Below are 23,454 nucleotides of genomic sequence, written 5' to 3'. Positions count from 1 at the left end.
TTTCCTGCCAAGTCCAAGGCAGGTACCGGGCAAGCTAACAGGAGCAGAGCTGAGCTGAGTGGTGAGATCTCTGTGTAGCTGGGGAATGTAGGGGCTGCTTTGAAAGAAATGACTACAGTAAGTAGGTAACCAGTTTTCTTTTTTTCTTTTTTTTTTTTTTTTTAATTAAGTACAGGTGCATAGAAATATGTGTGTTCAAACACATACAAAAACATATACAGAAATAGCAATACAAAAATCGTTAGGTCCTCTCAAGGCCAAGGAGGAATTTACAAAATTATTTACTTAAAGAATGCAGTGCTCCTACAACTGTTGTAAGCTCAGGATTCCCGTCCCCTCAGGTACAAAGTAATATACATATGTCTGAAGATTAAATCAAATATGTATTAGAAGCACTGCTTCTGATTTGCATTATTTCAAATTAAATACTGAAATTCCAAAGGGACCTTTTTTTCCCTCCTCGGAGCTTGCAGTATAAATTACAAGAGCAATTATTTCAAAATATACATAAGAAATGCATATCAATAAGGTGTTGTGCATAATGAAAAATATGATTTTTTCAGCCTAGCTATTTAAGCATTCTTGTTTTCTGCCAAGTGGAAGGATATGACAGTAAGCCAAACAAGAACAATGTGCAAAGAAAGGAAATTGCAACATATATAGAAGGAGATATCTGATGTGTTAAGAGAAATCAGAGAGGCTTATACAATTACAATGAGGAAAAAAAATAGCAGGAAGGAAGTAAACTCATGAATAAAGATAGAAAATAATGAGTTTAAAATGACTAAACTAGCTTCTGTTTAAATCTGTCTCAAAAGAAATGAAGATGAGGCACACAGGCATCTAAAAGATACTGAAGGACATTGCAAATACAGCTGCAGATATGAGAAAAAGAAATCAAATGCAGAAATGAACAAATAGACAAATAATATCAAGGATGTAAACTGTTAGGTAGAAAAAAGAAAGATTCAAATTTGTGTTTTGCAATAGATTACAATATAAAAATATACTGAGGGAAATCATTAAGGGGAATATAAGATCCTGATAAATCCATGTAAAGAGGAGGGGAGATGAGAGGAATACGGGGTGTATTTCTATGTAACTGTGAGGTTCGAAATTAACAACAATTTTTCAACATAAACTTTCCATCATGCAGCAGTGAGTGAGTCCCAGTGTTTTGAAGAGTAAAAACAATCACTAATAGTATTTCCATCTCCTTTTATTTTACTCCATAATTTTTAGATGTCAGATTTCAGATGCACTTTAGATTCCAGGGATTTTTTTTTTTTTTTTTTTTTTTTTGAACAAAGAAAAAGGAAATATTTTTTTCTTCTCAACTTGGGAAAATAAATAAGGTTACTCTTTATCCCAGACATGCTTGGTATATTGAAGCTATTGTCTTTCTGCAATGCCAGGACACCAGTGGCTGTTTCAGATGTATGCCCCAAAGGAGTTTCCTTTAAAAAGTTGAATAATTAGGGCTTTAGTAGCACAGTAAGGAGAAGCTGGTGTCCTGTCTTTCTGGTCTGCAAAACTGTGATGATTCTGTAGGACCAGTTTAAGAACTTAAGGCACGTTGTACTATGAAGATGCAAAGCTAAGATGGATTTCAAATCACTTTATATTGTCAGAGCAGCAGGTATATCTTATGTGAATATTTCAGCTATTTGTGCACAGATTTTCTGGGAAATTATCTTGAGCAAGCTGTGGAATGAAACACTATGCTTTCTCCCTAGCTCTGGTGTTGTGTTTGCACTTAGCTTATTAAGTATGCTTCTCTGTCCTTGGTGAGAGGAGCAGAGCGACCTTTTTTTTGGTGATTTATGGATTATTTTGTAGTTCTATTCAGTTCTTGTTCCTGAAGGCCTGCAACTGTATAAGAATTTTCATTTCCATTTAACATAAAGTAATTGTTGAGGTCTTATGATTTCAAAGATTTCAAAGAATGAAATACATAAGCCATGAAGATTCTAAAAAGTCTCTGAAAATTTTGTATATTGTAATATCTCTTAATTTGTAAACATCTTGCAATTTTATAGTCTGTGCTCATCAAATGTTTGGGTGATTGATAATGTAAAAATCACAGGGACAATCTATTTGAATAAGATGTGAAGAGTCAACAATAAACACTTCAACACTTCTAAGGATGAAACATCATGTCTTTCGGTACCATGCATTAGCATAGACACAGAAGAAGTTACTGTTGTATAATAGGTAGCTTTCCTCACTGTGGTGAGGAAAGGAGTAACTTTTCCTGATTTTTTTTTTACTTTTAATAAATGATAAAATAGTAAGGTCTTTGCAAAGCAGCTAATGACCGATGTGGACTAATATTGTTTGGTTTATATTGATGAGGTGGTTGGTGGTAAAGGTGGTGTCGAAGAGGAGAAAGGAGCAGCAGTATCTCTTTCCATTGTAGTTGAATGGGCTCATTGGTTTTAAATGAGCTTACATTTCAATACAACAAAAAACCCTGTGCCTGGTTAATTAGACTCTGGGATTTCATAAAACAAGAAAAGAGAAAAGCAAATCTGTCCCTATTGAGCTTCATTACTTTTATTTTTATTTTGTTTTAAGAAAAAAAGATTTCTACAGAGAAGGCTGTCAAATTAACACTGGTATGAGCTTCTCTAAGGATTTCCTGAATATACCATTTTAAAAGGTTATCTTATTAAACCAATTCTCATCAGACACTTCCCTGTCAAACCATCCCTGCAAAATAAACCTTGCTATTTCTGGCCGTTGATTAGACAGGCACATAACAAAGGCATGCCTCTCCTCTCTTTGGATAAAACAGTCCTAAACTGAAATTCATTGATGCTTGTGGATTTTGAGTCCTGAGGTAGAGACTTCCTCATCAAGGTAATAAAAGCTGAGCTAGCAAATATTACTTTCACTGTCTGCCAATTGCATTTTCTTTTTTCTTTGTTTTTTTTTTCTCCCCCTCAACCCCTTTCTTACCTTCCGGTTTTCTTGGCTGGCAGAACTACATGGCACACATATATAATATGTATACATGAGTATAATATGACAGAAGGCTGTCTTTTTTGGGAGTGATATTTTAGTTCCATCATGATGACATATTTCCAGTTTCCCTTCTATCCTCTGTGCAAAAATATAGTTTCAAAGTCAACTGAGTTCCTGGTGAAAGTGTTATGATGTTCTAGCAGCTACATTTTAGACAGTTCAAGCATCTCCTTGACCAATTCTGGATCAAGTTAAACAGACGTATTTACTTTTTAAAAATTATTCAGAATGCAAACATACATTTATTATAAGACCAATAGTAGCAATAGGGAAATATAAAATTAATATGTTTGCTAGAGTTGGCATTTCTTGCAGTACAGTTAAACTTGATGTTAATGCAGCAAAGGACATAAATAACATTGTTGTAGTGATCTCATTCTTTGTACTAGGTCAGTCTTCCAGGGACAGTTCTGTTCTTCTTCTGCCAAAACTATGTAGTTCCCATTATAAAATGCCAGTCTTCCACAGCTAATTCTTGTTAACTGATATGGCATCCTTCTACTTTATTCTATTTCAGTGGGGATTAAAATGTAGTTTCCAGTGTGCAATTGCTGGCTGTGCATATGGGATACTGTCTATCACACAAAAAATAGTAGTTAATAAAAATGTCCTTTTCTTCATGCAGTTGGTGAGGAGTTTTATGCTTCTCTGTCATTTAAATCATGGCAATATCTAGAGGCTTTCATCAAATGAAGTCCCATTAGCTAGACAGTGTGGACGGGTGGAGGTCATGCAGCTGAAAGGAAGCATAACTGGGGAGATAAGAGACAGGTAAGATGGGGAAGAGAAAAGCATGGAGTGACAAGGGATTGCTGGGCCATAGCGAGAGTCAGTGTACAGGACAGTAAGGGGCCCTATAGCACGGCATGGGGGACTTAGTGGGGCCAGTGTCACAGGATGAAAACTGATTGGCAAATAGAGTTCATCCCCATTCGTGGGAATTCCCCTTTGACTTATAGCTGTGGTTACTGCATAGATGATACATGGGTTTCATGTCTGCACAGGTCTCCCATCCCCTCCCTCTTCTCCCGATAACAACTGCAGAGTGAAGTTCACTGCACGAATTTTAAAAATGTTTACTATTTATAAATAATTAGTAAACAAAGTCTGATTTTAAATAAGAGTTAGTTTGCTCAAGAGCTGTATTTTTACTCCATGTTAAGTAAAAACATAATGCCACATTTCATAAAGATACTGTAAAAAAAAACCCCTGTTTTTTCCCCTGTTCTTTCCATCAGCATTGTTTCCTAAGTGTTGTCAAATGGGACATTGGGTTAAATATTTTTCCTTTCTTATAACTGGACATAGAATTAATGTCTATTGGATAGATTATGAACTATTTATATTTCAAACAGCATTGACAGTCCTGTAGTAATTTACTACTTTCCCTCTCTTCTTCCCCTTTCTCCATTAACTATAATGTCACTCGGAAAATTATGGTATCACCAATGTATTTATATATCTGTATTCATATATTTATACACTCCTCTTACTTAACAACTCTGATAATATTTTCACATCCACATTCTTTCTCAACAGTTGTGTGCTCTGCCTGCCATGGACGTTGTGAAAAGGTGATGATCCATGATGAAAGCGACCTTTGATATTATCCATTCTTAACTTCCTTTCTCTAACTGACCAATATTTACTAATGCTGAGCAATCTCATTTCTTTTCTGTTGTATGCCTCAGATAAGTGTTACCAGATCACAGTTAAGAGGATTCAGAATCAATCCCATGGTATTCCCTAAGGATAAGACATTTGCTCCATGTGGAATAGCTGGTCCGTCAAGGCTCAGGTTACTGTAAGACTGTCCTCCATGTCCACTCCTTTAGCCTGGGTACATTAAGCCTACCCATACTGTAGTTCTCAGTGGGGTGGGAAGTAAGGAGTTTTAATGCACCAGGAATCAAGCAGAGAGGAAGGTAGAGGGCTAAGCACAGGTGGCCATCAGTAGAAGGTAAAAGGCAACCTGGAAAACTCAAACAATTTTGCTTTCTAAGACAGCAGGAAGCAGCTGAAAGCGCTGTGCCTGTTTGGCTTTTAATCACATCCAGGGTTTCTCCTGAGGTAGTACCAGCTGTGCAATCTCCCTTTACTTACAGCTCGCAGGTCATAACACACAAAATCTATAGAGCTCTTTTTCTGGCTCTGTCCTCTCCATCAATTTTTCTTCCTTCATCTCTTCTTTTTGTGAGCAACATTCCTTGTATCCAAACTATTCAAAGACTCAGACTGCTGTTCTTACATTTGCCCTATAACAGTATTTTTATTGAAAAAGCTACTTTCCTTTATTTTTTTCCACTATTGTGTTTTTGTTTGTTTTTTAAATGTGCATGTGACTTACCTTGGGGTCTGCAGGTTTTGTTGGTTTTTCAATGGATGAATATAAGAAAGTATTTTTTATTTTCAATGCTTCTCCAGAAATAACTTTTTTCCTATTCTCATGTATAAACATGAATTTAAAAATTTGCTTTCAGATTTTTCTTGATAGAGGTAGACTAGATTTAGTTTCTTTGAGATGGATTCTTAACCTTTCACGTATAATTCAGCCATAAATTAAAAGGAAATGACAGCACTGGGGACTTGTCATCTTCTCCATGGCTTTGAATTTCCTTTTCTTTCTGATCATCAGGAAATGGCAATTGGTCCTGTTTGTTGTCATGAGGGTCATTCTCTCTTCTGTCTGCCCATGTGTTGCATGTCTTGGTGACTATAGTAATTGTATTTGCAGAACAGAAACATTAAGAAAGCAATGTTTCTTGTGTCACTTTAAAAGGTTGTAAAAATCACTAAAAAAAAGTTGAAAACAGAAGGGACGCTTCTGCTGTGGTATCAGTCAGCTCTTCAATTAATGCCATCAGATGCTCTCCCCAGTGACCTCAACTCTTGGCTGAAGTTGTCCATGACCTCTGGGTCTCCCTGGCTCGCCTGGTTCAGGCACAGTTGGACTGAGCCCTGGCCGGCAAGGCGCCGTCCCGCCCTGGGGTCCCCCTAGGCTCCCGGCTCCCCAGCCCTCAGGGAGCAGCTGGCTCATGCAGCACCCTGACAGCGGGCTTTAGTTGCTGCTATTTGGCTTTTACTCTTCCACCTTTCCTTGCCCATAAACACAGCAATTTTACTCAAGTGAAGTTTCTGCACAGTGCCTTTCAGATTTGCTTTGCATATCTCCCGCTACTGCATGAAGCAAAGTGACAATTAACTGTTTTATGTGAGTCCATACCCATTCCTCTTCTCTGGCTGGATTCATGAATGGAAAAGGAAAAATATTTCCCTCTCACTGTGTCGTGTAAGAGGAAAGGCTGCTTATACGCTCTTTCCTGATTGTGCCCTTGTGCAAAAGCTGGACAAAATCAGGTTCTACTTTTAAAAAGCTTACTTCAGTTTTCCATTAGTAAGTGTGACATCATCACTATTTAATAGAATTTGATCCTAGGAACACTTTGATTGTTCTGGGGTCAATAGATTAATAAAATATAAAAGGAGTTTTGGCTTCTTAAATAAGAATGTAAAGCTTAAGTTATAGTAGCAGATTTGCTGTCTCCCTAGTTACATGACTTGTACTTTCTCTAATGACCCAACGACAATGACAGGAATGAGCCAAATTACTTGCAAGGAGATTGCATGGACCATATAGCTGGCTGAGCTGTAAGATCTCCAGGGGTCCTTTCCAGCCTAAATTATTCCATGACTGCATAAATAAAGGGCAAAAGCATAGCCTCTGTGTCAGAAGCAAAGCCCGCATCCTTTCTTGGGAAAGATAAGAGTTAAGAGGAGTTTTCATCAGGAAAATGTTTGATATCAGAAAAGACATCTACACCTATTGCCTGGGAGAAGTCTTCCAATTCAAGTACAACTTGGGATCTAGAAGGAAAGCAGCTGCCCCCTCAATCTCCACTACAGAATTAACAAAGAATAATTCTTTGTTAATCCATTTTGAAATTAATCTGGTTATATTGTGTGTTAATTTGGTGATTTGGTAATTTAGACACTTTGAAGAATTGAGGTCTTCTCCATTGTGACTTTGCTGCACTTTTGTGTTCTTATTTAGTCTAATGAAATGTCAGTAGTTTATTCAATGGTACATTTATGTAGTTATAGGTTGGCTTGACCATATAAAAAGTATATGGAACTATTTTACTTCTGTGATTTTAAGCATGTTTCAAGTACCTACAAGAATACATGTAGTCTGAGCAAGATTTTGGCAAATCATTCTAGTCTTTTTCTAAATGTACATCTGTTCACAATTTTTAGTAATGTTTATAACAGGTAAGTGAGTTTTACCCTTTTTTCATAATATCTTCAATATAGCTTTCTGATTAGCATAACACAACAAAACCTCTCACTTCTAGAAAATCTTCACTTATGTTTTTCTCTCAAACACTTGGATAAGTCTGCATATTAATCAATTTTTAATAGAAAAAAAAAATCAGTAGGTGATATCTCTAATTCCTAGATAGTGCTGGTAGGCATGTATTGCCGCATGCAAACTCTGTATTTAAGTATGCATCTCACTATGGCTATTCCATACCACAAAATGAGGTTACTGTGAGATGCAGTGTATTACTATTCAGCTGCTGCACGCTAGCAGGAGGCTGTGTGGACCTTTACCTTGCATCAGTGAGTATCTGCCATCCTGGCTCTCTCAGTGATGAGAGATGATACAGCATGATACCTAGAAGGAGTAACACTTGAACAATCAGAATAATAAACTTACAATCTAGTCTTTAATAAGTAGCATTTAAATGAGATGGCACATTTCAGTGGTTCTTCTGAACAAGATACCTCATCATTTCCAGTTATGTTCTGGGCATATTTTGTTTTAATATGGATTGGACACCAGACACCTAAATGCCTAAAAGTCTGCTACTGTCCTACTGTACCTCTGTTTGATAAGGCAGATGCTTTTAAGGCACAGAGGTTAACTGGGTGATGTTGAACTAAGTTTGATTTCGACAAGAAGATGATTGTACTTAGATTTCTTATTTCATAACAGTGTAGCTACATGAATAAACATTTATGACTTTAAGATAGCATTAAGTGCAGAACAGTAAATCAATAATAATTTTATATATTTTTAAAGTGCTCTATAGCAGCTGCTGTGGGTCAAGTATAATAGTATTGCCTGAACAAAGTGGATTATTAAAAAAAAATATTCAAAGCGTTACACCTATTTTAATGTTCAGTAACTGTTTGTGAAAAGATTGTTAATTTTTAGGTGAGTTCATTATTCAAATTATTCATTGGTTTCTTGTTTTGCAAGTGGTTCATGAGTTCATTCAATGCAATACTGTGTTAGAAGGTTACTGAAGTCTAATGATTTTATTTTATTTATTCTATGAAACCTCTAAGTATTACTTGATTCTCTCACTGGAAAGCTTTAGGTGCTTAGGTGACTCACTAGCATAGTATGAATTGGATATTTTCCATATTAATATATAATTTCAAATGAACAATGTCTGAATATTTGAGTGGAAAATATCTTATTCATAAACATCCATAGTAATCTGAATGTTCAAGCATCCACAGAAAGTGAAGAAGAAAGAATGGTAGATACAGCCAAATTTAAAATAGCTTTGGTAGAAACAGAAACAGCTGTTTATTGAAATATTCTAATACATGTTAACGTTGATTAATAGTTTCATAAGTTTTGTGATTTTATCATAGGTTTAATCATATTTCACCTTTTGCTTCCTATTTCATTTGATCTGATGTTTTGAAGCCAATGTTAGTACGTTTTGGTATGGAATGGATAGCATGCTCTTATCCATGGCCACCAGTTCCTCGGCAGACGTGGTTTCGTTGAAGGGCTATCTAAGCAATGAGCATAAATATGTGTGTACAGGCTCAGCTGTCAAGCACGAGTGTGGAAATAGCATTCCAGAAACCTTGTACAGGTATGGAAATAGGATATATGCAAACCAGTGATACCAACCTGATGCAAGATGTAGGATGTCCTCTTTAGGTGTGCATATTTGAAATTTGATTTCTATTGAAAAAAGGCTTATATCTATATTATTATAAATATATGTGTATTTCTCTTAAGTATTATCATATAAGATGGTTACAGTAAGGGATGGTTTGAGGGAATCCAGAATATAAACCACTGAAAGAAAATTCTGGACTACCCTATGAAAGTCAACATCTTGGAGAAATCTAAAGGTTGGAATTCAAGGTATTTTTGAGCTAAGTACAGTTTGTGTGAAAACAGAGATGGAAATGTGATTCTAAGATGTTCTATTTCCCTGTTCCTCACCACCTCAAAAAACAAAGCAAGGAGAGAAGAAAGGAAATGTGCTTCTCCTTTTCTTATTTGTGGTTAAGGAAGACATCTATGAATTAGTCTTTTAGGAAGCACAAGAAGTTCATATCCAAGCATCCAGCAAGCTCTGCTGGAGTGGCATGGAGCAGAGGGCAATGTCTTTCCCTGTTCTCTTTCCCGTATGTATACCTGTACCTTTCCATGTATTTCTAGCCTATTTCCCCTCCATATGGTATCTTTCCAGTCCTTCAGATCTAGCCCTGAGACTTGAGTAGTTTGTAGTTGGTTGGAGCACAGGTAGTAAGGACTCCATCTCCCTTTATGCCTTCACATGGTTGCACAAACAAGACCTCAGTCTCTAAGACATTCAGACAGGACGGAAGTCTTAACAAGAATATTTCTTTCCAACTAGCCTTCCTGAAAAGGGACTACACTTGAGCTCTCCATGGCAGGAACTGCCGCTTACTGTCCATATTAATTCTTCAGTGGAGTCTTCTTGCACATAATTTGTAGCACAGCAGCAGGAAGGGGATAAAAAAAATCCCCAGGAACTGGTACAGAGAAGCAAAGATAAACATCTCTATTTTCACATTTGAGTGTATTAATAAGATGTTAAAAATCTTGGATTTGGCTGCACATATTGGAGACCAGGAGCACTTTATATGAGGCACAGTGTTAAGATTAAGGCTTCCTATTTGTGTGTGTTTGTTTAAAATTAGATACTTTCCTCCTCCCTACACACGTGCATTCATTTGGAAAAGATACGGCGCTTTCATGATGCCTCATGTTGTGGATTTCAAATATGCAGAGCAAGGATTCAGTCCTCTTGACAGTCTGGGGTGAAAGCATGTGTACACCTTTTGAAAAATCAGCTATTGCCTTAGTGAATACATGTATGGTGGATGATTTTCCAAGATATGCACCATTGTGCACCCTTGAGAATGGTAAAACCTTTCCTGTGTGAAAGCAGCAACTACATTTACAAAAAGCTGCACATGCCAACCATGTCAAGAATCTTCACAGTAGAGATTCCCCAAGATAATGCCTGCATGATAGGCAGTTAAATTACATTATGTAAATTGCATGCAAATATATGCTCCGCATACGATAATTAAAACCTTTCTAAATACATATTTGCAAAATACAATCCATCATGGTCCGCAAGGTTATAATCTACATTTTTTAAATGAATGGTGCAAAACCTCTGAAAATTCACAGAAAAGTGAATGATAATCATTTGAAACATAATGACCTATCATTTATAAACTTAGGTTCTTTACAGAGTGTCACTCATTCAGAAAAATCCACTGATTCACTAAATAAAAATTGGAAGCCCTTACCAACAAATTGTGCTTGCATAAAATATAAGAACTAATGTGCTACTGTGACTGTGGGCCTTCAGTAATCATGGATGGGAAGTGAAAAATTGCGTATGCAATGTTATGAAACAGAACCTGGTAAGAACAGAAAATTTACTAAGAAATACAACAAAGACCTTGCAGAAAGTGCCCTTGGGAATTATTTTTAAACTTCATCTTTTAATTTCTCTCAGAAAATAGCACCTCCTGTAGGACATTAGAGTTCAAACCATGACGGGTTCATGTAGCTGTGTCAAAGGCAGCAGGGTTAACTGATAAATCATACCAGTCTCTTTCTGAGTCACGCTGGTGGTCTCTAGAGATGTTCAGCCCAAGTCCTGACCGGGTTTGACATGCTCGTCAATCTATAGTCCATGGCAGGATTACCACCCACAGTGGCATAGTAGCGCTGTGTGAGTTATGAGTCTAAAATCAGTAACTGCACAGTCTGGCACCAAACGCTCCTCTTGTACCTTCTCTCGTATGTGTGGGAGATTGTCAAGGCAGCAATCTTCTCTCTCCCTCTTATTTTCCATTGCCCTCCCAGAAGGAGTTTGAGTGGCTTTCTCCTCCTGCTTCCAGTTTGCAGAGCTGATATTCCCATGACGCTTTCAGCTGATTTGAGTCAGGACTGACCTATGAAGGTCAGCAACTAGGAGAAATCTAAAGGCTTGAATTCAAGGTACATTTGAGCCCAGCACAGTATGTGGGGAAAGGGTACAGGTACAATTCTCACAGTACCTTGTGATGCCTACTGCATAAAACAGGTGGCTTGGGAAGGTGATGACTCCTGCTTATCTCCATCTATGCCTGTGGGAGCAAAACTACTGGCCTAGAAACCCCCTTTTTTCCCTTTCAGCTGACAAGATTTAGTGGATTTGATTCTTCTGGTTCTAAGGATGTCAGTCAGTGCTGAGCAAGCCTCAGGTTATAGCATGACAGTATACAGCCTTTCAGCCTGGTCTTGCCAGCAATGAGATACAGGCCTATCTGTGGCCATGGGACTAATCTCCTAAGACTACCAGGACTTGTCACACATGTAAAAGTAAAACTATGCTTTTTAAGAATTCATGGTTTGGCAGCTGAGGAAAGCTCTTCCACCTTTCGGTGCAAGTATGTAGTACTGATGAATTAACGGGCTGAATGAGTGCAAAAATTGTCTTTTTTTCCTCATGTTTTAAATAATGCTCATTAACAATAAGGGTCAGCACCTTTCAGCTGACTACTGGGATTGACCAATAATGCGTAAGCCTAAGGAGGAAAGTCACTTTGCCAGTTGCTGACTTGTGAATATTGGACAGTTTCAGTTTTCATTACATGGCATCTTCTGTTTGAGGCATGTGTTACAGACACTGAATATCTGTGGTAGAATTTCTGATTGCCAAAGAATAGGTCTGTCCTCCTTCACAATAAGCTAATAGTGTTTTTTCTTTCCAGTACATCAGGCTGGTGCAATAAAGAAATTTTTTAAAAGTCTAGTCCCAGAAGAGGGCAGCTAAGCAGTTAGCTATCGTACTGTTTGCGAATTACTCAGGGCCTGATTCTGCTGCCCGTGCTCATATGAAGTAGCAACGCTGATCTTTTTGGTGGAGCTGCCTATGAAATTATTCCACCTGCCACACTGGTACTTTCTGGGTTGGCCTTATGCTGAGCTCTCCATTCTGCCAGAAGAGCAGGCAGGAGGCCGTCACAGTTGTAAAACTCCTGCACGCAGGCAGGAGAATCCATGCTGGATGTTCCAGTGGGGCGCTGTCAGAAAAGACTTTTATAAAAAGAGAAAATTGAATTTGAAGTCTTCCAGGTCTGACTAGCTCTGGAAATCCAGAGCACTGACATTTATTAGAACCAAATAACAAATTATTTAAAGTCCACTTATCACTATTTAGGGGTTTGTAGCATTTTGAAATGCCTCTAAATAAGTAGTATCAGAGCTTCTAAATAAGCACTGTCTGACCACCACAGAGAAAGATGGTTTTGCAAAAAGCACTTTGCAAATAAAATGTCCAGTCTTTTATTTATATAATCCAGCATATAATAATTGTCCTTGAAAATAAAGATATTGACATATATAACAAAATGGCATGGCACTTTATTGAATGTTGCAATCTTTGAGTGGTGCTGTCCTCATATTTAAATCTATTAGACATTTAACATAACAGCAGGCCAGCTGGCAGCCTTGATAGCAATGGTAAGAAGGCATTCAGAAACGTGCTCTGTGGGTATGTATATTGATGTGACAAGGAAAGCATATTGACACGGGCTTGAGTTTTGTGGAAAGAAGAGAAAGGCAAGAATATAGACTCTGATCTTTTTGTGTGATGGTTATGGTCACCTGGGGCCCTGCTACCCTACCTGAGTGGGATATCTGCAGGGAACCTCTGTGAAGGTTGAAAGTTTGATACTACTGTTTCCAATTTACATACGTATAGTTACGTGTACTGTTGTTTTCAAAGTGGATAAAAATATCCATTAGCACAGGAACAGAACCAGTCCAAAAAAAAAAAAAAAGGGAAATTATTTTAATATGATTGATTTATTTGATTTTATAATGACAGAAATATCTGCTGTAGGCAGAAGGATTATTGCAAAAATAATTCACTTAGCATTCATAAAGAGTTTTTTGCTCTTAATTTCTTTTATATATTTTATGACTTGGCCAATACAGCATTAAAAAAAAACTTATCATGAATGCAAAGTTCTTAAGAAAACATTACCTTGGCTAATGCAAAGGAAGTTGATGAAGCTGGCAGTGATGCAGCCCTCCAGACAGAGGAGTCTAAACCAGTTGCCCTCTACAGCTTTGGTCCATCAGATCAAGCCTTACAAGGGTGCAGGTATCAAATTGCCAGTCAGTGTCCATGATTGACAAACGTGTTCCATTTGTTTTCCTGTGAAAGGATGCTACCTCCTACAATAATCACAGGGCAAGTGGTCTTCATCAACAACAGCATATTTTCTTCTTGCGTGCTTGCTTATTTGGCAAAAGCATCTGGAATAGTAATGCTCTGAGTGCTGTGCGGGGAAGCAGAGCAGAGCTACTGCTGCATAGTTTAAGAGTTAAGTCCTGAGGAGATGAAAATAGAAAGCCTGATTGCTGGTTGTCTCATCAGCCCTTGTGAAAAGCAGCTGACAGTGTTCGTGTTTGGGAGAGGAGAGGAAATTGGAAATCCATTACATTTCTCCTGGTATTTCAGTCACAGGAATATATGTAACTGTAGTTCAGAAAATACAGAGAGGCTAAGATGCTGAATCCACAATTCAGAAGCCCATTGTCACACATTAGCAGAAGAGTGAAATGCTTAAGAAAAAAATAGCTTTGTTTCTTCAGACTCAGTCTGTGATAATGGGACATAGGGTAGCTCTGGGCTTTTTCTGTTTCTGCTTGATTTTTGTTTGTCACTGAATGCTGAAATTTGGGTTTGGCATCATGAATGTCAGCCACTGAGCGCAGCTTGCATAGTGACCATTTTGTTTGTGATAAACACCACAAAACCGTAACAAAAGCAGTTTCTTTCTCTCCTAAGAGCGAACAGAGTGGTTGCTAGTTTGACACCCACATGCTTGTCCCTCCCTCGCTGTTTCTGTCTTCACACTTTAAACCCCCTCGCAGAGCTTCAGCTCAGCTGTTGCACAAGATCCCCAGCACATTTCAAGGCCAGAAAGTCACACAAACCCTACGATGGACACTCATCAGGGAAGGCAGTTTGGGTGACGGATATTGGGCCATCTCCTGAAATGTGCAGTAAAGGCACACAGAAAGATGGTTTTGCAAAGTGCTATGTGTGGTGCCACTTGCTACTCAGCAGGATGAAAGAAGGAAAGTAGGTGGAAAGTACTTGGTTCTGACAACAAAAGAATAGTATGCACTGCCTTTTTTTAATAAGATTTCTTTTTTCTGTTGAATTGGCTATTGGTCTTGTGATTCTGTCACTGACATGCACTTGTCATCTGGACTTCAGCATCATGCTGAGGCCCAGCATTAGAAATGTCAATTTTTTTAACATTGTCTTCTGGAACACTATCCATTATTCATATGGCACTAAGGATGCACAGTTCCCAGACAATCCTTTTTTCTTTCTTTCCTTTTTTTTTTTTTTTTTTTTCCAATATATACACAGTAAAAAGGAATATAGGCAGAGATTATAACAAGATCTTAGGTCTCTGATAATCCTCCCACAGCTGCTGGTAGGGCTGCACGGCCCCCTTAGGGCACCTTCCAGCACAGGCAGCCTGCAGCTGCCAGGATGGCAGGGCTCCCCTAAGAGACCAGAGGACTCCTTTTTGCTTCCTTGGCTTTACTGAAAGTAGAGCAAAGCTCCCATATGAACTTCAACAAGCATGAACTTTTTTCTCTGATTCCACTGCCTTTTCTTCACATTTCACTGCACACAAAACTAATCACACAGATTTAACAATTTGAGGAAGTTGAAGAGAGAATAAAAACCATTTGGGGCCAGAAAGAGATAAAGAATCATTAGGTGACAACCTGTGTTCCAATTTAGAGGAACTTTCCCATCAGCTGCCCTCAGAGAACTTGAAATACACTTCCTCTTGCCTTTGTAGAATTGGTCTGCCTTGCCTTCAGAGTGAATGTGGCAATTTTCCAAGCCAAACTTACAAGGGAGAGGAAATAAATCACTCTAATGTTTGGCTTGTAGGAATCGAAGCAGTAGAGAAACTACCTCCTTTCTAGAAAGTCTTGTAAAAAATGGCCCGATTTACTTAATCTTTTTGACTCACTAATGTTTCTGCTTGAGTCTACAGTTTGCAAGCCATAAACATTGTGACAAATAATGAAGTAATCATGCAATTAGGACTCAATTACTTCTGTTTTAAGAGTAGACCTCTTGCTTGTTTTTTCCCCCACATAAGAAGAAATAAATATTGTGTCTTTTTCTCCCCTCTGGTGCTAGTTTATGACTTGAATTATGTGAAATACAGAAAGTTTGTTCTGGCTTTACCTTTGTAGGATTATCTAGACCGTGATCTGTCGTGAGGCAGAGCGCACAGTACTTTTAACTAGTTGCCCTCAGCGCACGGACAAGTGAGGAGTGAGTGGGGGGATGCAGAGAGGATGAGCTGTGGCTTCTTTCCCTCTACAAAACTCAAGGCAGTCTAGTGGGCCGGGGATCAGGGATGGACAAACTGTGGCTTTTGAACTCTGTGCACTCCTGTGGCAATTCAGGAGCAGCTGCCAGGTCGAGGCTGTGCCACGTGATTATCATTCGGGCTATATTGGTACAAGGGCAGAACCTGAGTAACCCACATCGCTGGCTGTGTGAAGAAGTGACCCAGCAGATGCTGCTGGGTTCAGCCTGGCAGAGACAGTCACTTTGGGATACCGCATCATGCCCATCCTTGTTCCACACCAGGACTCTTCAGCCATCGCTGTCTCCCTCCTGTGACCTGCTCCCTGCGCCTCCCCCTGATCTCCGCTCTCATACCACATGTGAGATGCAACATGTGTACACGTGTATCTCATGCTGCTTGGCTATACGAAGATATTGGTCAGTGGTTTGTAAGCTCAGAAATTTTGGACAGTTCTCCTGCAAGGCTTTGGAAACAAAGATGAAATCCTGGCTCAAAGGTGCCATGTAGTGCCATCTTAAAGTACAGCTTTGTGGGTCCCTGGGCCCAGGTTGAAAGGAATCTGTTGATCACTCAGTGGGCTGCCAGATGTCCCATGTCTTAAATAACTTCCTGTAATAGAGGCTTGGGTCGTGTGTCCCATGCGGAAAGCATTCAGTACATGGGTTTCCTGTATTTCCATGGAGACCTGCCATTTTTTCCAGGTACCTACAGCACAGATGCAGCAGTTAACATGAATGTCACCTAAAACATGCAGCTGTTCAGTCTGGCGCTGGGGACCAGGCTCACACGTGCCCAATGCATCGTCACTTTACACCTGTTCGACTAGGACTGTGACAGAGTTTGCTACTTCAAATCTTGTCTGTTTTCCCTTGTGGAAAGCCAGGCACATCTATGCTGAATGTCTCATAAATACCCTCAGCTGGTATGGCCTGCACCCCGACGCTCTTCTCAAGGCTGTGTGTAAGAGGCTCCTAACAAGGACCTTCTTTCAGTCTGTCTGGATACAAGCCTCTTTCGGGTGAAACAGACTTCTGTCTTAGTGCTCAACCACATTTTTCCTTTTGAGCTCTTTGCCATTGGAAGTGCTTCATCTGTCTGCTTTTCACAGCAGCAGTGCTGCTGATTTGATTCTGAGTGCATAGAGCTAGATCTGAGATGCCAGAATAATCTATTTCTCTCATGACATGCCCAGCATATTAAAATTAAGCAGTGGCTGACTTATATTTGCACTTAAATTAGACCATAATAGCACTGTTCTTAGGGGACCCTAATAAGAACTAGAGAGTGACACTAAATCAATTGGACGTCTTGTTAAAAGACCTAAACTGAAACTCAGATGCTAAGGCCAATGGACTTTGTTCAAACCTGTTAAAGCAGACTTTCCATGAAATAACATTTTCAAGAAAGAGTTTTATCTTCAGGTTTTTAAAAGTATCTCTTACATAAATAAACAGAGAAGTAAAATAGAAAGCCATTGTTTGTTAAAAAAAAAAAAAAGAAAAAGAAGAAGGAATAATAAAAAAAGCATGTTATCACAAATCCCATGCAGTGCAAAAGTAGCATGGGGTTTTCTTTTTAGTTTGGTCAAATTTATCAAGTATTCTTATTCATTCTCTTCAAACACAATGCATTTCTCACTTTATGTTTGAGTTGAATTACTCTTCTAGCTGTAAGATCCATGCGTGCTGAGATCTCTTCTGCAAAACACCTGGGATCCTGGCTCAGTTTCCTTTCCATTGATATTCTTTCAGATTCTACTCCTTACAGGACAGCCTAAATAAGGCAGAGTCTCTTCAGTCATAAAGACATCACACCAGAAGCTATGCCCAAAAACCCTTTCCAGAGGGCCAAGGATAAAGCCTCATCATTCCAGATGAGTTAATGAGGACTCTGCATGAAATCAGTCAGGCTGCTCATTACAAGTCTCCATCACTGTGCTTTCTTCTTTCCTTCTCTGCCTGAATTTTAGACATACATTTAGATTCCCTGTTAATCACTTGCTTCCAAGGGTGTTGTCCTGCTTTTTGGCTGGTTGCTTTTTCAAAACAAGCTTCATGTCTTTGTGTAATTTTTTTTTTTTTTGTCTCTTTTCAGTGACGGTTGGGCAGACAGGGATGAAGTCATTGAAGGTTACGAACCTGAAGCAAACGGAGGCATCACTATCAAACTGCAGTCTCCAGAGGTCTTGTCATTTGATGACTACTATCTGAAGCTGCGTCTGGATACTAACACCCGCAACCCCTGGTTTCCTGAGTTCTGGCAGCACAGATTTCAGTGCCGCATCCCAGGGCACCCACTAGAGAATCCCAACTTCCAGAAGAACTGCACTGGTAACCTGTCAACTATTTTCCTGTTTGAATCTGTGCTCTGGCAAAAATTGGTCTTTGTTTTCTTGTTCTTTTTTTTTTTTTTTTTTTTTTTTTAAATGTATAAATCACTGCTGAAAAGTGCCAGCCCCAAATTATACAGATATAAATCCGAACTCTGGCAGGAGTAGGTCTGGCACTGGTTGCAAAGCTTCCTTTCAACTTAGTTCTGCTCTGTTATAGAGTGACTTGTTCCCTTTTCACGTTTTAGGGCTAGGCTGAGGCTGGCAAGAGTGTCCAAGGTTGTAATATGGCTTGTAAAAAATAAGTAACCATTAAATTTTTACAAAAATAGGAACAAATTTAAACTTTTTTTTCTCAAAGTCAGCTTTTCTAATCAGCTGAATAATCAGGGAATTCACCTAAAATATTATGACAGGGAACAAATTTTAAGGAAAATTTATGAGTCTTAAAATTGGCCAGTCATCTGCTTCACCCTTTCTTTTCTTCACCCATTAAAACATTTATATTTTGTTTCCACTATGTAGCAGTCATATAATAAACATGCTGTCGTACAGATAGAAATAACTCTCACCTCATAGCAAGAGAAGTGTATCTGTACAGAGACAGGTTTTCTCTTCCATGGCAGAATCTGAGAAAATAAACTAAAATGTTTCACTAAGATTACATTTATTAGTAAATTGAGTGAGAGGTGATCACATTTCTGTAAAATACTTGCCAAATAATTTTTGCAAATATTTTGTTTGTAGTTTCTAAATATTTCATTTCCAGTCAAAAAGGTCTACTCTGATGGTAAGGAAGTTATTCCATTAGAAACAAAACTAATGAAGCCTGGCTTCCCATGGATTTCTGTCCTTTTCTTTACATCTCCACCTTCTCTATCCTGTAGCAGTAATCTCAGTCGGTCTTCATGTGCTCCCTGAGCTGAATTCCCATAGTGTTTCTATTTCTTCTGTAACACTTCTTAACAACAGCTTCCATGTTACCTTCCCACTTCCCGCCACCCCCCACCCCCCACCCCCCAGTTCTCTTATTAACAGCTGAGACATATCACCAAATACTGTCACTGACTCAAAACTGGCCTGATGTGCTGACTGGCAGACAGGCTGGCCCATCTGAGTGCTGAGGGGCTAGTGGCAAGCCAGATGGGCTAAATAAATGTTGAGGTTATACTGATATTTATTTGTCAAAGGAGCCATTAACTTTGGACCCTACCAAAACGTTGCTTTATGGTATATATATTTAATTGATTTTGAGACTGCTTCAGCTCAGAAAAAGGAGTTAATGTTGGCCAAGAAGGGCAGAAATTACTAAGGGGAGGCTGAAAGATGGATGCACAGAGCAAATGCATAGCCTTCTTTCTTAAGAAAAGAAGCTTAAAATTGCATTGTTTTGGTCATCCCATTCACATAAATAAATTTCATGCTGATATTCTATAAAAAGTTCTTGTTTCTGAGAAAATCTCAGCAGCTGTTGTAAACACAGGTAGTTTGTTATCCAACCTCTGTTTCTTAAACTAAAAACTTTAGTCTGAGCCAGCATAGTCATTCTTCATCTGCTGCATCAAAGACAAATACCAGGTGGTGAGTTCAACATGGCCAAGATGGGGTACTTCTGCACCAAATGTGTAGATGAGTTTTCAGGCAGTGGTTGCTGTAGACACTAAAATTGTACTTGAGCCAAAAAGCAGTTAAACAAATTCACGGAAGAAAACCAATAAGATCTGTATTATGGAAAAAACCCACCACCACCTCAAACCAGCTCAGGACATCCCAGGGTCGAAGCCACTGGACATTGGAGAGGGTGCTGCAGAGGTACTGTTACATGCCTGCCCTGATGTTCTGTGCTTCTCCAGACATCAGGTATCAGAGACAGGAACCACTACGTTCTGATAATACTAGTGAAGCACAAAAACATTTGTCTATATTGGTAGACTGACAGTTAATAGTCACAATTCAGGCAATCAAACATTTTTCCCTTCTCTAAAAAGCTTTAAGTTTTTGCATGAAGCCTCAAAATGTGTGATACTTTTTAGGCTTTGCTGAGAAGCGGTCAGCTTTTAAATTCGGTGGTGAACCACGTATAACCCTCAGGTTTGTCACACACTACTGAGAAGGTCACAAATGTCTCAAATCACCAAAGGGAAGCACCACAAGCTATCTATTCCTAACCATGGAGTACCTACAGGATCAAGACCCCTACATGTCTTCAGCAAGTTTGTGGACAATAAAGTATTGTATTTCTTTTTCTTTAACTGCACAGGGCTGACTGGTGACTGTCTGGCACCACCAGAGCTTTCTGCACACATATATTTATCTGACCTTTCTGCGGGGTTAAGAATGTCACTTCAAACACTAATAGCTTCAAAGCTTGCTGGTGGAGCCTTTCTCTCCAAGGAGGCCCAGTATGACAGTGCTAAGAAACTGCCTTCTTCAGCCCTTGCAGGTTTGGAGACAGGCCTCTTCACAGGCTCTCCATCTGAGTTGCCTCGTCCCTCCTTCATAAAGTATCTCCATGCACAAATTTGAAGGAGAAGATCCATGCTTCTCAATAAATAATAAACACTAATATTTGAAATCCATTTAAAGTACCAGTAGATGAAGTTCTGACTTCTTGGTGGTGCTACAGATTTAAGCACCGCTGCCACTGTTGCATCACCCCAGGATCAGTATTCAGTACTGGTACCGAGCACCTTAACTCCATTATATCTAAGAGCTTTCACTCTTACCTCACAGTATTCCATCAATATTCCTGTAACAAGGTACATACGGTCCTGCATTATGGAAAAAGCTGTGGTCCCAGGAGTCCATTTACATTATTAGCATGCGTTGTGACTGTCTCTGGGTCCTGATCTGTTCTGTATTCCAGAAGTGCACTGGTAGTCCTTACTGAGAACAAAGCACACCCATACTTCTGCATAGAGAGAAATTGATTCAAAGGCAGTAGACTGCTCAAGTTCATCTTCCATGTCTGGAGACTTAACATCTCAGGAAACTATCTAATGAAAAAGAAAACCAAGGACAAAAATATTTGTGATATTTAGGGGAGCATAATGTATTTGTATTTACTCAGCAGTGGGTTGCCTAGGAGCAGCCAGAAACAAAAAAAAGAAAAGGCAGTGTTGTTCTCCGACTCCCTTATTAAAAAAGATTCAAAATCCTTGGACCTACCCATTTTGAAAAGGAGATTAATTACAAAGTTTGCATTTGAGAATCTTCAATTACTGCCTGCCCAGTATAATTTGCTCATATACAACCTAATCACTTCACTGAGTGATTTATTCAGAATTGCCACTGGAATGCGAAGTTCAATTTTTGTCATTCATGGGTAGGCAAGGACTTCTCCTCAAGCAATTACAGCTGCTGCATTTGCAATTTCTCACACCCTGTTACTGTTGAGTCAGCACTAGCTTGGGATTGCAGACTGTCTAGGAAGCAAGGGAAAGCCAGTTCCTAGAAACCCCCTTTCTCTGATGACAGGAATTACTGCTTGAATTCCCTCATTTAGTCCCTGAGAAGACTGATGTTGTCCTTCAGGAACTGTTATGTTACACTGAGCTCTGAATGTACACGCATATTTTTTGGGGAAAAAAGACTATCTGATCTAAGCACTACTGGAAGGAAATCCCAGTGCCTTCCACTCTGTGAAGTCTGTGGGATGCCTAACAATTGGCCACGTTTTCAAAATAGCTTGTCTAGATGTATTAGGACTGTACGGTAGTAGCACAAATTCTTTGGAGAAGACAATCATTGAGAGTTTTGCAGTGACTGCTCTTTTGGATCATCCCTTCTTGCAAAAATTAAACAACTTACTTTTCCCACTTGGGTGGGAGCCAAATGAGTGGGAGCTATTTTTGACTCATTCTTTGCTAATGTTCTAGCCAAATGCCTCTCATAAGGGAATGCCTCTCTCCCCATCCCTCTCTCTCCCTCCCTCTTTCTCTGTCTCTCTGCTATAGGAGATATTCTTCCTCAACACAACAGGATTCAAGTCTAGACATTTTCTTATATGTAGATGTATCGGATCTGGCTGGCATGGAGTTAACTTTCCCCATAGCAGCCCTCATAGTGCTACTTCATAGCTAGAAAGATGTTGATAACACACCGGTGTTTTGGTTATTATTGAGCAGTGCTGGCACAGCACCAAGGCTGTCTCTCCACCCCTACCTCCCCCCTCAAGGGCCAGCAGGCTGGGAGTAGGCAAGAGGTTGGGAGGGAACACAGCCAGGACAGCTGACCCAAACTGACCAAAGTTTCCCTACCGTATGATGTCATGGTCAGCAATAAAAGCTAAGACAAAGGAGAAGGAGGAGGGGGAGGCATTCATTATTAAGGCATTTCTCTTCCAAAGCAACTGCTACATACTGAGGACTTACTTCCCAGGAAGTGGCTGGATATCACCTACTGATGGAGGTAGAGAATAAATCTTTTACTTTGCTTCCCTGCATAGTCTTTGCTTTTCTTTATTAAACTGCCTTTATCTTGACCCATGAGTTTTTAATTTTATTTTCTCCCTCTGTTCTGCTGAGGATGTGAGACAGTGGCTTGGTAGGCACCTGCCAACCAATCAAGGTCAACCCACCACAGTAGAAAAGAGGTATTTAGATATGGCCATTCTCCTGTAGTTTCCCTGATATCTAGTAGGCCAAACCCACTTCCAGTACAGACCTCCTCTTCTTAAACTGTCCGTGCCACTAAGGCATTTCCAATGTTTTCCATGTAGTAGCTGCATTCTTTAGGAAACAAAGGATGTCCTGCAACTCTGCATGGACCCCTGACATCATGAGGTTCAGAACTTCACACCATTCTTCATGCCCTTCAGATGAAAAGTCAGAACAGAGCAGGTTGTTTTAACTCCAACACAAAAAAACTGTTTCTGAATTCAAGGTACTAAGAAGCTACCTACTCAGGATGGACCTGACACTAAGTTCCTTTAGCACACAACCTCAGGCAGTGCCCCAAGCAACAGTCACAACTTGTCTCAGTTTATCAGACAACTCAGCCTTTTCCACATTTTGGAGATCGTGCGGAGATTTACGCTGACAGCAAGATTAGTGACAAACTCTGTATGTCAGGCAACTGAGTTCAGATACCCTTCCAACAGTTCTATAGGATGTTTTCTCTTCCCTGATCTGATAGAAATAGCCTGAAGGGAAGTGTTTTTCTCCCCACAAAACTACAGTGACAAATATTTCTCTGTTGGACTTGGTGAGCCCACGTGGGCCAAAATTAAATGCAAGTTACACTCACGCAGAAATGGTGTAGAAAGCGCAGTGCAAATACTTGTACAGAGGTCTAACTGCTCATTTACAGAATGCATTATTCACCTCCTGGCAGATAATACAATGGCTGTAGTTTATGTAAACCAGCTGGGATGACTACTCCTCTGT

At 39.4% G+C, this 23,454-nt stretch overlaps 1 protein-coding gene across 7 annotated transcripts in view; it reads left to right on the top strand.

Annotated features, from left to right (window-relative positions):
- GRM1 (glutamate metabotropic receptor 1) overlaps window positions 1-23,454 on the top strand; it is a 189,899-nt gene that overhangs the window by 101,433 nt on the left and 65,012 nt on the right. For all 7 annotated transcript variants that reach the window (XM_075748463.1, XM_075748465.1, XM_075748460.1 and 4 more), the window contains exon 4: window positions 17,833-18,068. In XM_075748463.1, the coding sequence (XP_075604578.1) occupies window positions 17,833-18,068 (236 nt within the window). The remainder of the gene's footprint in view (window positions 1-17,832; window positions 18,069-23,454) is intronic.

This window comes from Balearica regulorum, chromosome 3 (assembly GCF_011004875.1).
Source record: "Balearica regulorum gibbericeps isolate bBalReg1 chromosome 3, bBalReg1.pri, whole genome shotgun sequence".
Lineage (NCBI taxonomy): Eukaryota > Metazoa > Chordata > Aves > Gruiformes > Gruidae > Balearica > Balearica regulorum.
Note: the sequence above shows the minus strand (reverse complement) of the source record. Positions and strands in the feature narration are given on the sequence as shown.